Source organism: Suncus etruscus, chromosome 14 (assembly GCF_024139225.1).
Source record: "Suncus etruscus isolate mSunEtr1 chromosome 14, mSunEtr1.pri.cur, whole genome shotgun sequence".
NCBI classification, from domain to species: Eukaryota; Metazoa; Chordata; class Mammalia; order Eulipotyphla; family Soricidae; genus Suncus; species Suncus etruscus.
Genome location: NC_064861.1, coordinates 62,271,420 through 62,285,663, shown reverse-complemented (window position 1 = coordinate 62,285,663; position 14,244 = coordinate 62,271,420). Strand labels below are relative to the sequence as shown.

At 47.6% G+C, this 14,244-nt stretch overlaps 1 protein-coding gene across 1 annotated transcript in view; it reads left to right on the top strand.

The window, feature by feature from the left end:
• Nucleotides 1-14,244, top strand: part of RANBP10 (RAN binding protein 10) — a 50,768-nt gene that overhangs the window by 8,150 nt on the left and 28,374 nt on the right. The window contains exon 3 of the mRNA XM_049786386.1: nt 10,279-10,331. Coding sequence (XP_049642343.1) covers nt 10,279-10,331 — 53 coding nt within the window. The remainder of the gene's footprint in view (nt 1-10,278; nt 10,332-14,244) is intronic.

Below are 14,244 nucleotides of genomic sequence, written 5' to 3'. Positions count from 1 at the left end.
ACCCAACCTGGTCAGAAGAAGCAGGGTAGCAGGAAAGAAACAATAAACCAAGATAGCCAGGAAAGGATGATCATAGAGACCATGGCCTTTTACCTTGAACTCTCTGCCTCTTTATTAAAACCAATTCCCAATACCAGGAGGCTTCAGGTCAAGAGAGAAAGACAAAAGTACATATTCAGTGGGCTTTCACATATCAAAGGAAGATGTTTAAGAAAGGATGACATTTGGGGGACACCTTTGTTTAGGGTTGATACTGGGTATCATCTTACATTCTTGGAGCCGGCAGCTGCACACAAAGCACGCACTGACAGAGGCTGGGAGCAGAGTCCTGACTCTTGGAGTGGCCAGGCTCACAGAAGAGCCAAATTAAAAGTGTAAAGAGCCACTTGTGGCTCGCGAGCCGAAGGTTGCCGACCACTGCCCTACACCAATCAATAGAGCACTGGTATATTGAGAGGTGGCCTGGAGTGTGTCCTTCCTTGTTCTCCTGTGTTTGAGAGTTCAATAGGGCTTCAGGGAAGAGGTGATACTGCTGAATGTGGAAGAAGCAATCTGCGCCATAGGTGAACATGTCTAGCTGTTGCTGGCCCAGGTTGAAGAAGCAGCGCCCCAGTGGATGTAGACTCAGAGCAGGAGGTGACTGATGGGAGATAGCCTGCTTCCATGGCCGGGCTCCATCCCAGGCTAGTGCAAGCACCGCCCATCAGCCTCAGTTGCTGGATCTCTCTGCTGGTTTGGTGCCTGTCCAAACACTACTGGTTGTAGGTCCTTGGTGGTTCTTGAATGGTTTTCCCCCTATAGTCACCTTTTCTTTCCCTCTTTGTCTTTTCTCCTGCACAATGACATGTTGAAATGGATTCTTAAGAACTGGAAGCCCTTTCTTAAAGAGGCTTATCTGGGTGAACTGATTCCGGATACTAGAGTTCTCTGGTGTTGTGTTCTGATAGTTCCATCTGAAAGCACATTATGGGTTCCTGATTTTCCATGAATATCCAGGGGTCACTCTCACAGTCCTGTCTCCCCCATCATACCCTGGTCCCACAGACAGAGAAAGTATGTGGCTCATCCATCTCTGTGGCTGCCCCTCTAGGTTATGCATTGGATAATGTCATTGAGAAGCATGGCCCCTCTGTCCATGCGCCCTCTGAAGCAGGTTCCCAGTCACTTTCCACAGCAGCTGGACCCTTTCCCTAACTGACGAGCTCAGAGGCAGAGGCTCCATTTGGGGCTCGTTCTCCCTGCTGGCCTGCCACAGTGTCTGCAGTGTGTGTACTGAAATGTTGGAAGGCCAGGGCGTTGTGTGCCCAGGATTAGGTTACCCCAAAGTACATAGATGAGTGCCCTGGAGCACACATGTGCTCAGCTTTGCTGAGCTCACCTGGGTTCCCTCACCCCTACCTTTCCTGCTCATGAGTGGGTGTGGGATTGCTGCTGCTGTATAATAGGGCCCTTTTTTGGTGAGGAAATGCCTACAGTTCACTTCCCAGCACCTTGTCCCTTATCTCCAGTGTCCTCTATGCCCAGGAATGTTTGTTTTTTTCCCTTACCTGGGTCACCCAAGGGAGTGTTAGCTGGAAGGAGTGCCTGAGATTGGTTAGCTCTGTCAAGTAGACACTGTGGTACCGCCTGGTCACTAGGAAGGAGTTAGGCTGCAGAGTGGAGCTGGGGTCAGGCCCCAAATCAGGAAGCAACTACCCATTCCCAAGAGGGACAGATAACTCCAGGTTTGAATGAATGCAAGGGTGTTCCTCCTTTCTGGGAATTCTGCCCAGAATCGGTATAGAAATATCTTTGCTCTCCGAGCACCACCAGAAGTGGCTCCCTTCTCTGCTTAGCACTCTAGGCCCAAACTGGGCCTGATGGTCCTGGGAGAAACCCCCTACTTAGAAAAAGGTTCCACTAGGGAGATGGCTCAGGAGTGGGACTGCTTTGCATGCTGGAGGTTGGTGTTTGATCCCTGGTATCACATGATCCCAGGTGGCACAGAACCAAAACTGAACATCTTACTGTTCAGGACTCTTGGTATTTTATTGTAATGAAATGAAGTCAAGGGACTGGAGTGACAGCACAGTGTGCACCCCCCAAAAAAAAGTTGAGGCTCTTTTATTTTGGGGGGGGGTTGGTCATACCCAGCAGGATTCAAGGGTTACTTCTATTCTGTGCTCATGTATCATTCCTGGTGGGCTCAGGGGACCATATAGGATTCTGAAGATTAAACCTGGATCAACAGTGTGTAAAGCAAGAACCTTTTCTTTTTTTTTTTTTTTTTTGGTTTTTGGGCCACACCCAGCGATGCTCAGGGGTTACTCCTGGCTGTCTGCTCAGAAATAGCTCCTGGCAGGCATGGGGGACCATATGGGACACCGGGATTTGAACCAACCACCTTTGGTCCTGGATTGGCTGCTTGCAAGGCAAATGCCACTGTGCTATATCTCCGGGCCCGCAAGAACCTTTTCTATCTATACTATCTTTCCAGCTCCCTCTTTTCTTTTTTTCTGAAGTTTTTTCTTGTTTTTTTTTTTTTTTTTTTTTTTTTTGGGTCACACCCGACAGCGCTCAGGGGTTACTCCTGGTTCTATGCTCAGACATCGCTCCTGGTAGGCTCGGGGGACCATATGGGTTGCTGGGATTTGAACCACCATCCTTGTGCATGCAAGGCAAATGCCTTACCTCCATACTCTCTCTCTGGCCCCTCCCTCTTCTTTTTTGTGGAGCTGGCAAGCATTCTAGGTAGTGCTTGGGACCATGTGACCATGTGGTGCAGGGGATTGAATCCAGCCTCCTGCATGCAAAGCATGTGCTCACCCATTGAGGTCTCATGGGCTAATTTTTCCATCTATTCCAGCTATTTTTCCATCATTGTTTTAGCAGAGTCAAAACCTCAACCACTGGCTCCAGAGAGATAGTACAGTGGTGTTTGTCTTGCAAGCAGCCGATCCAGGACCTAAGGTGGTTGGTTTGAATCCCGGCATCCCATATAGTTCCCCATGCCTGCCAGGAGCTATTTGTTTGTTTGTTTGTTTGTTTTGGTTTTGGGCCACACCTGGTGACCCTCAGGGGTTACTCCTGGCTATGCGCTCAAAAATCGCTCCTGGCTTGGGGGACCATATGGGACACCGGGGGATCGAACCGAGGTCCGTCCTAGGCTAGTGCTTGCAAGGCAGACACCTTACCTTTAGCACCACCACGCCAGCCCCTGCCAGGAGCTATTTCTGAGCAAATAGCCAGGAGTAACCCCCCCAAAAAAATCCCAAAAACTTCAACCACTGGAATGAAAACTGGTGGAAGTGTGGAACAGATGAAGTGAATTAAAGGGTTCTGTGCCTGTATAGCGAGAGGACTCAGCTCATCTTTGCTAGTGGATAGTATCAAGGGGAAGAGACAAGTAGAGGAATGGTTTGCTGAATGGAACTGGTACTAACCCACTATTCAAAGCCATGGCTATGAAATGGGCATAGGTGGCTTTTTTTTTTTTTTGGTTTTTGGGTCACACCCGGTAGTGCTCAGGGGTTACTCCTGGCTCTATGCTCAGAAATTGCTTCTGGCGGACCATATGGGATGCTGGGATTTGAACCACCGTCCTATTGCATGAAAGGCAAATGCCTTACCTCCATGCTATCTCTCTGGCCCCCATAGGTGGGTTTTTTGTTGTTATTTTTGTTCTGTGGCACGGGGAGGGGATACTTCTGTTTATTGGGGTCATATCTGGCAATTGTGACTCCTGGCTGACTCCTGGCTCTGTGCTCAGACATCATTCCTGGCAGTGCTCCGGGGACCATATGGGATGCCAGGGATCGAATTTGGGTCAGCCATACCACGAGCAAGCAAGTACCTAACCACTGTGCTATTTCTGGTCCCTAAGGGAGGGAATTTTTTTTTTTTTTTGTTCGTTTGTTTTCGTTTCTTGGGTCACACTCAGTGCTGCTCAGGGGTTACTCCTGGCTCTGTGCTCAGAAATCATTCCTGGCTTGCTCGGGGGACCATATGGGATGCAGAGAATCAAATCCAGATCCATCTCGGGTTGGCAGAGTGCAAGGCAAATGCCCTACCACTGTGCTATTGCTCCAGTTCCTAAAGAGAGGATATTTCTGATGGTGTAGAGGGCCCTTGTTTTTTTTGTTTTTTGTTTTTTTTTTTTTTGATTTTTCGGGTCACACCCATTTGATGATCAGGGGTTACTCCTGGCTAAGCACTCAGAAATTGCCCCTGGCTTGGGGGGACCATATGGGACACCAGGGGATCGAAGCGTGGTGCTTCCTTGGCTAGTGCTTGCAAGGCAGATACCTTACCTCTAGCGCCACCTCGCCGGCCCCATAGAGGGCCCTTGTTCTGTGGAACAAACCTAGTGTCCCTTAGATGTGGTTATTGCAAATTGAGATACATCCCTAGCCCAGTATAGGCTGTTCTTCTTCTTCTTCTTCTTCTTCTTCTTCTTCTTCTTCTTCTTCTTCTTCTTCTTCTTCTTCTTCTTCTTCTTCTTCTTCTTCTTCTTCTTCTTCTTCTTCTTCTTCTTCTTCTTCTTCTTCTTCTTCTTCTTCTTCTTCTTCTTCTTCTTCTTCTTCTTCTTCTTCTTCTTCTTCTTCTTCTTCTTCTTCTTCTTCCTCTTCTTCTTCTTCTTCTTCTTCTTCTTCTTCTTCTTCTTCTTCTTCTTATTATTATTATTATTTTTTTTTTTTTTTTATTTTAGTTTTGGGGCCAGCCACACCCAGTGGTGCTCAGGAGTTACTCCTAGCTCTGAGCTCAGGGATCATTCTGGGCAGGCTTGGGGGTTGGCTGTATGCAAGGCAAATGCCCTACCCGATGTAGGTGCTCCAGCCTTTGTTCTGTGTTTTGTTTTGGGGCCACACCCAGTAATACTCAGGACTTATTTATGGCTCTGTGCTTGACGGACACTCCTGGTGTGGCTTGGGTGACTATATGGGGTGCTGGGTAGCCAACTTGAGTTGGCAATGTTCAAGTCAAGTGCCCTACCTGCTGTACTTTCTTCGGTCCCCAATTATTTTATTTTTTAACTTTTGTTTTGGAACCAACTTTTCTTTTTTATTTTCTTTTTAGTGAAGCAAAATTTTATTGATATTTTTCTAGATTCTAGAAAGATGTGAGTGGAGAGAAAGAGAAGTACATGTTTGAGAGAGTACATAGGCTTCTCTAGAGTGGAAATAGGCAAACAGAGAGACACAGATAGGCAAGCAAGATATGTAAACATGGGCTTGAAGAGCTAGCTGCCTCATTCTTTTTTTTTTTTGTTTTTGTTTTGTTTTTTTTTGGGTCACACCCGGCAGCGCTCGGGGTTACTCCTGGCTCTACGCTCAGAAATTGCTCCTGGCAGGCTCGGGGAATCGTATGGGATGCCGGGATTCGAACCACCATCCTTCTGCATGAAAGGCAAATGCCTTAACTCCATGCTGTCTCTCTGGCCCTTGTCACATTCATTTCTAAGTATTTTATTTTTATTTTGTTTTTTTAATTTTTTTGACCACACCCCAAGGTACTCAGGTGTTAATTCTGCCTCTACACTCAGGAATCACTCTGGGTACCATGTGTGGTGCTGGGGATTGAACTCAGGTTGTCCCTGGCAAGTACCTTACCTGCTGTACTATCTCTCCAGTCCTTTTTTTGGGCAGGGGAGGCACACCTGGTGATGCTGTGGAGTTATTTCTGACTCTGCACACATGTAGGAATTAGTCCTGTGATACTTGGGAAACCATATGAAATGCCAGTGATAGAATCTGGTGCAAGGAAATGCTCTTTCCTCGGTACTGTTATTCTGTAACCTGATGTAACCTGATGGCTCAGGTTACTATATAGGGTTTTGGGGACCAAAACAGGACCTGCCATATGTAAGGAGAGTGCCCTACCCCTATAATTTGTCAGGCCTTGAATTAACTTTTCCATAAGTAGAAACCCTGGAACAACAAAGAAAATTGACTTCCATCTGACTGGACTGTGCTCGCATCCCTCTGTGGTTCTCAGTAGGTCTAACAGTGGCTTAGCAGACTATGGGAGCATCATCAGAATGGGGGGAGGCAGTGTGGGCTCCCCCTGCCCATTCCAAGGCTGTTCATTTGCCTTGGACTCCAGTATTGTCTGCTGCCAACCGAGGAAGGGGTGTGGGATATCTCCAGGTGCACTTGGCTGAGGACTATGGGCCTGGGTTGCATCTGCTGTGGCTCCTTCAGTCTCTCTGGGACATCTTGAGAAGCAGTGCCCTGATATCAGCTCCTGCCTCTGTGGCCTGCTGGAGAGGCATTTCATCCTGTGGGTAGGGAAAGGCATATCAGTGGAGGCTGAGGCCTACCTCATGACCTGGTTGCTGGGAGGTGCTTGTGGGGTGTTGATCTCTCCTGATGCTGGTCGGCCTCTGACAATGGTGTTTTCTTTTGGCTGCCAGAGTGATAGAACAAGAGTCCATCAGATGTTTACATGTCTTCCACTCATTAACAGGGTGAGTCTCTTCCTCAAGTTCCTGAAAGAGATCAGCTACTTGAAAAGGTAGAGCGCAATGGGAGAGCACATGCCTTGAGTGTGAGGCCCTGAGTTCAGTCCCTGGCACCACCATCCTCAGAGCACAGCAAACCTGGTTCAGGTCATTTCTCAGTACTGCCATTGCAGCCCACGAAGAAGTAGCGGAACTGGAGAGTTACTATAGCAGCAGGGCTCTTGCTTTGCATGTGGCCGACCCATGTTCTATCCCTGGGATTCTGAATGGTCCGTGATCACCACCAGGAGTAATTCCTGAGTACAGAGCCAGGAGTAACCCCTGAGCACCACTGGATATGTCCTGGGGGAGATGTGTTGTAGGGATAAACTTTTCTAGTCTCCTATTGGGGAGCCGAGAGCCCTAGGGTGCTTCCTTCAGCATCCATTTCCTAAATATCAACTGTTTGGTCAGTGGTGCCTTTTCTTTTTTTTTTTTTTTTTTTTTTGTGGTTTTTGGGTCACACCCGGCAGTGCTCAGGGGTTATTCCTGGCTCCAGGCTCAGAAATTGCTCCTGGCAGGCATGGGGGACCATATGGGACACTAGGATTCGAACCGATGACCTCCTGCATGAAAGGCAAACGCCTTACCTCCATGCTATCTCTCCAGCCCCAGTGGTGCCTTTTCTAACCCTTCCTGCAGCTTCCTTCCCTCTGTGCTTGGAAAGCCATTTCCTGCTTGAGCATTGGCCGTTTTTAGGGTCCCCACCTCTCTGAGCTGCATTCAGTTCCATGACTGCACTGCTTTGCTGCCTTCTGGAATATGCCCTGTGTGCTTAAAGTACGGTCTCTCTTCCCTTTGTCTCTTTTCAGGGACTTTCGGAACTTCCTTAACCTTCACTTCCTTTGGGAACCCCTGAGTCAGTGAGTCCCCCCTCCCCCGCACTCCGTGCTACTTGATACTGGACTCCGCCCCCATTCTTGTATCCTAGCATTTTACTGGCCATGAGTATGTTTGGGGTGTGGGTTTCTGGAAAGAGAAATTTACCACACCTATTTTTTCCTAAAGACTTTACTAAATAAAGGCTTTGGCCAGGAGGACACATGTCCTAAAACCTTTCATTTTTCAGAGCCTCCAAGCAATCAACAGGAGAGGCAGTATTAGGGGGCTTTTTAACTCTTCCCAATTCTTAGTTGCAAAGGCACTGCTCAAGTGCCTGGGGTTGGGGTTTTTTTTCTGGGGAGAGATTTGTGCCATACCCAGTAGTGCTCAGGGGTTTCTCCTGCCTTGTGCTCAGGGCTCATTCCTGGCAGTGCTCAGGACCATATGTGGCCACAGGCAGGTGCCTTGTACACTGTACTGGGCTTGAGGTTTCATGAACATGCTTTTTCCTGTTTATCTCTTCCCTCTCCCCTATCCCCCAAGGCTATGTCTAGAAGCTACCAGAGTCCCTCATTGTTGGTGACTGAGTGTATACATGTTGGTTTGCTAGATCTTTCCTGAGGGAATGACTCTGTGCACTTCCCTAGCTAGTGTCTGATGTGCTGTTAGTTTTGTGATTGTAAGTCATCTATTCTCATAGTGCTGAAGCCCAGTATCACTAAGGAATCTATTAGTCAGCAAGCTGGGTTTTTATTTTTGTTTTGCCCAAGAAGACATCTGGAAGGAAAGGATAGTTAAAGGTATTTATTGTCTGCCTGGATCCTAAATTACCCGACCTTGGAGAAGATAGCTATTATAGAGCAACTAATGTTAATACTGATTTCAGTAGACTTGATGTCTGGGCCTCATTTTCTTTGACACAGTTTTGTTAATATGTATTTATTGTGATAAGATATACATAACATAAACTTACTATTTAACCATTTCTTTTTTTGTTATTGGGGCCACACTGATGTTGCTCATGGCTTACTGATGACTCCTGGTGTTTGGAATCATCATATGTGGTGTTGGGTATTGAATGAGGGACAGCTGTATATGTAAGGCCTTACCTGCTGTACTGTCTCTCCAACATCAATTTCAGGTAGTGTTTTTTTTTTTTGGGGTGGGGGTGGCACACCCGGTGATGCTCAGGGGTTACTCCTGGCTATGCGCTCAGAAATTGCTCCTGGCTTGGAGGACCATATGGGATACTGGGAGATCGAACTGTGGTCCATCCAAGGTCAGAAGTGTGCAAGAAATGCCTTAACCACTGAGCCACCAAAGTGGTGGTTTTGTTTGTGTGTTTGTTTTTGGGTAATACCCCGCAGTGCTCAGGAGTTACTCCTGACTCTGCATTCAGGATTGAACCTGAGTGGGTTGGCTGTGTGCAAGGCAAAAACCTATCAGCTGTACTATTGTTCTGGCCCTTTTTCGCTTATTTTGTTTTGTTAGTCTTGATTGATTGCACATCAAACAAGATTGCCCAAACAATTGATTGCCCAAACAATTGTATTTGGAGTATTTCGTGGTTTTCGTGGCCTTTTCTGATTTCCCTGGAAAGTTGTAGAACTATTGACCTGTTGCTTATACCTGAAACTTGACCCCTTTGCACTGTTTTTTCTTTCTTTCTTTTTTTGGTTTTTGGGCCACACCCAGCAGCGCTCAGGGGTTACTCCTGGCTATGCACTCAGACATTGCTCCTGGCTTGGGAAACCATACAGAACGCTAGGGATTGAACTGAGGTCCGTCCTGGGTCAGCCACGTGCAAAATAAACACCATACCTCTGTGTTATCGCTCCGGCCCCTCTTTGCACTCTTCTTATGCAGTGCAGTGTCTCCAGGGAGCACCCATGCTCCAAACACAAGCCCTCATTTCAGCTTTAGTGAACCACTATGTCAGGGCTGGGTGGTGGCTTAGACTTTTGAATATGGCAGGTCAGGGCTCTTATGCTGTTATAACTCAGTTATGCCTGTGTGTGTTGGGTTGACAGAGCAGTTGGCTTGACTGCTGCTTGTCAGCTGCAGAGTTGAGAGGATTTTGGCAACCAAGGAAGCTGATTCTCTGGACTGCTCTTTTTTGGGAGGTGGGCCAGGTGCGATAATACTTGGTGATGTTCAGGGCTTACTCCTGGCTCTGTGCTCAGAAATTACTCTTGGAGGACTCAAGGGACCATATGGGATGCTGGGGATCGAACTTGGGTGGGCCACATGCAAGCTACCCACTGTGCTATTGCTTTATTTTAGCTCCATGGTAAATTTTTTTTGTTTGTTTTTGTTTTCGGTTTTTGGGTCACACCCGGCAGCGCTCAGGGGTTACTCCTGGCTCTATGTTCAGAAATCGTTTCTGGCAGGCTCAGGGGACCATATGAGGATGCTGGGATTCATACCTCCATGCTATCTCTCCAGCCCTGGTAAAAGTATTTTTTAAGGGGCTAGAGAGATAGGACAGTATGTAGATAGCTGGTAGGACACTCACCATGCACTTAGTCAACCTAGATTGGATCCGTGGGACTTCATGTATTTCCACAAATCCCACCAGAAGTGACTCCTGAGCATATAACCAGGTGTAAGCCATGAGCACAGCGGGTGTGGCCCCAAAATAAAAATGAAATAAAAAAAAGAAAGATAGGAAGGAGGGAGAGAAAGAGAGAAGGAAGGAGGGAGGGAGAGAGAGAGAGAAGAGAGAGAGAGAGAGAGAGAGAGAGAGAGAGAGAGAGAGAGACTGAGAGAGAGAGAGAGAGAGACTGAGTACATGCTTTGTATGCCAGAGGTTCAGGTTCAATCCCCAGCACTCATGCTTCCCACGCCCCAGCACTGCCATAAGTGATCCCTAAGCACTCAACTAGGAATGATTTCTTTGCATTACAGGATGGGGGTCAAAGTATTGGAGAGAGGGGAGTTTCATTAACCCAAATTTATATGTGTTTGCTTTTTTGAAGGTACATGGGAATAGGACTCTCAGCTCAAGGCGTCAACATGAACAGACTTCCTGGTGAGTCACTGGTTACGAGAACATATATTCTGCTCTCCTGGTTCTCTCTGATGAGAGTCATGGTGACAGCCAATCACTGGAGTGGTCTTTGCTACAGGCCATTTCCCCTAAGCAAAACCAGTGGGTCAGGATCCCAAAAGGTGGGCCAGGATCCCACTTGGCCAGGAGGTTGTGGGTTTCCATTCCAGACAGTAGTTGGCAAGTGATGGTCCTTCTTTGAATTTGAACTGTTTATAGCCCAAACCTTACAACCCAAGCTTGCTCCCTGTAGGGATCTGCCTTGGTAGCCCTTGCTCCAGCTGGCTTCTGCTGGTGAGATGCACTGGAAGGCTGCTGCCAGCCACGCTCCCTTGTTACTTAACTTTGGATATCAAAGTCTTTAAGTGGCCTCCTCTGGAACGTGGATGGGGCTGTCTTAAGAAATGGGAGGTTTTGCACATGATTGTGGTTGACAGCAGCCTCAAGATTTGTGGAATGTTCTGAGCTCTGAATATTGGCCCACTGCCATCCATACGGCCTCGCAGCTGTTTTTGGCCCAGTGGCTCATGCCCAGCCTGGGCTGTCTGCGGTAGTGGGAGGGGGAAAGATAGGGTTGGGATGGACTGAGCCTCCAGCAGAAGTGGGGTGTCCTGGAAGATGGTGAAAGTGCATTTATCCCCTGAGTAGAGCTGGTGTGTGTGCTGCTGTGACCCTGTTATGGGAGCAAATAGAGGGCCTGTGTTTTCTTCCTGGCCCTTCTCTGTGCCTGGGATGCTGAGATAGCAGCTAGTATTTTCCATAGAGGGAACAGCATTTAAACCTCATGTCTGTTACAGAGTTTAGTGTGTGTTATTACAGATTTCCCCCCACAATGTATTGGTTTTACATACTTGAAGTCTGGATGTGCTCAGGACTTATGATCACGAATAGTTGGGAGAGTGTTGAGTGAAACACACTTGCGTTGTGATCATGGAGAGTGTGTGGCATGTTTGGCATCTGTGTTGTGTACAGCTGTGATCTTTGTTTCCCAGGCTGCTGGCTTTGTCCACTGTGTTTGTAGCTCTGCTTCTTTTTTTTTTTTTTTTTTTGGTTTTTGGGTCACACCCGGTGGTGCTCAGGGGTTACTCCTGGCTGTCTGCTCAGAAATAGCTCCTGGCAGGCACGGGGGACCACATGGGACACCGGGATTCGAACCAATCACCTTTGGTCCTGGATCGGCTGCTTGCAAGGCAAACGCCCGCTGTGCTATCTCTCCGGGCCCAGCTCTGCTTCTTTTTTTTTTTTTTTTTGGTTTTTGGGCCACACCTGGCGTTGCTCAGGGGTTACTCCTGGCTGTCTGCTCAGAAATAGCTCCTGGCAGCACGGGGGACCATATGGGACACCGGGATTCGAACCAACCACCTTTGGTCCTGGATCGGCTGCTTGCAAGGCAAACACCGCTGTGCTATCTCTCCGGGCCCCCAGCTCTGCTTCTTTTTTTTTTTTTTTTTTTTTTTTGGTTTTTGGGCCACACCCGTTTGACGCTCAGGGGTTACTCCTGGCTATGTGCTCAGAAGTCGCTCCTGGCTTGGGAGACCATATGGGACACCGGGGGATTGAACCACGGTCCGTCCTAGGCTAGCGCTGGCAAGGCAAACACCTTACCTTTAGCGCCACCGCCCGGCCCAGCTCTGCTTCTTAATGAGGAGTTTCGGAAGATAATTTTCTATCCAAGTAAACTGATTGCTAATCATTTTCTTGCTCTGGGTGTGCTTTGGATTGTTGGATGGCTTTGGTGGCAGACAAAAGAGGCTTGTATAAACCTGTTAGACGAAACTTGCTCTTGGCCCTTTGCTGTATAAGGGCACTCTGAGCAAACCTGAGCATTGATTAAGTTTTGATAACATACTTAAAGGAATACTCTACAGCCACAAAGAGGAAGAGGCTCTTTCTATACTGATTTCAAGTACTCTCTAGGATGTGTGCCCCTTCTTCCTTGGGGACCTCAGATTGTGGGATGTTAGGATTGACTGGATGCCTACACTGCACTGGAAATTGAGCTCATGGTCATGCTTGCCCTGGACTTTTGTTAAACTACTGGGGATCCTAAAGAGTGGTGGTACCAAAATTGTGTGTGTGTGTGTGTGTGTGTGTGTGTGTGTGTGTTTCTGTGTTTCTGTCTGTGTCTCTGTCTTGCTGGCTTGAATTCATGGCTTTGAGCTGCTCTGGAAATGCTTTAAGCCATTGAAAGATGTGTGTGAGTGTATGTGTGTGAAGCTACTGAGCCATTTCCTGACTCCCTGGAAGGTGCTGTATTTTATTATTAGCACCAAAATTTGGAGGGGTATTTGGGCCACACCTGGTGGTGTTGGTCAGGTGTTCAAGGCTTACTGTCAGAGTCACTCAGGGGATCATGGGGTATCAGGGATAGAACCTGCGCCTCCAGTATGCAAAACCTATACTCCAGCCCCTTGATCTAACTCAAGCAACCTGGAGGTGGTGGGGGAGGGATATTATTAAGGAATTTTTTTTTTTTTTTTTTGGTTTTGGGTCATACCCAGCAGTGCTCAGGGCTTACTCATGGCCCTGCACTCAAAAATCACTCCTGGCAGGCTAAAGGGACCATATGGGATGCTGAGAATCGAACCGGGTTTCGTCCAGTGTTGGCCAGTGTTTGTAAGGCAAACACCCTACTGCTGTGCTGTCGCTCTGGCCTTGTGTGCTTTTTTTTTTTGTTTGTTTTTTGTTTTTTGTTTTGAGACAGCTACACATGGCAGTGCTCTGGGCTAACTCCTGGCTTTGCATTTCAGGCTTCACTTCTGGTGGGTTTGGAAGACTATGGGATGCCAAGGATTGAACCTGGATTGAGTGCATGCAAGGCAGATGCCCTATGGCTCTGACCCCCAAGGATGGATGATGATGATGATGATGATTGATGATGATAATGTTGTTGTTGTTGTTGCGAGCTGGGGGCACCTCCTGGCTCTGTGCTCTGGGGCTATTTCCTGTGTTGTAGTCTGGATATCCAGCCTGGGTTGGCAAGTGCCTGTACCATCTCTTTGGCTTCAAGAATGGTGTTTTTGTTTTTTTTTTTGTGGTTTTTGGGTCACACCCGGCAGTGCTCAGGGGAAACTCCTGGCTCCATGCTCAGAAATTGCTCCTGGCAGGCACTGGGGACCATATGGGAAGCCGGATTCGAACTGATGACCTTCTGCATGAAAGGCAAACGCCTTACCTCCATGCTGTCTCTCCGGCCAAGAATGTATTTTTTTTTTTTTTTTTTTTTTTGGTTTTTGGGCCACACCCGTTTGACGCTCAGGGGTTACTCCTGGCTATGTGCTCAGAAATCGCCCCTGGCTTGGGGGGACCATATGGGACGCCGGGGGATCGAACCGCGGTCCTTCCTTGGCTAGCGCTTGCAAGGCAGACACCTTACATCCAGCGCCACCTACCCGGCCCCCCAAGAATGTATTTTTATTATTAGGTGCTGCAGACGTGTTAGCGTTGCTAAGCAGAACCTTCGTGGGATCCGGGAACCTTTCACAGGGAGAGAAGCAGAAGCACGAGTGGACGAATATGAAATATGAAGTAAATGAGACCACACAAAATGCATTGTTTGGGGACCCTTGTCCAAGGGAAGAGAGACAAATTTATTTTTCAGCCGATGACATTTTAAGCACAGACTTTGGAATGCAGGGTGTCCTCAGGGAGAACAAAGAGTGGGAGATGTTCCGGAGAAAGTAAAATGAGAGACAAGCCTTAAATGTACATATTAAAAGACCGTTCTTCAGGTGAGAAAGAACTCTGCTGGAGGGCAGTGAAACCAGAACTAGAGATGTTTTTGGTTTAGCAAAAAGCAGGTTTTTTAAGAAACCAGGAGAGAGACAGAGATATTTATGATGTTTATGTAGTAGCCGGAAAATAGATTTTAGGGGGGATGGAAATAATTGTTTAC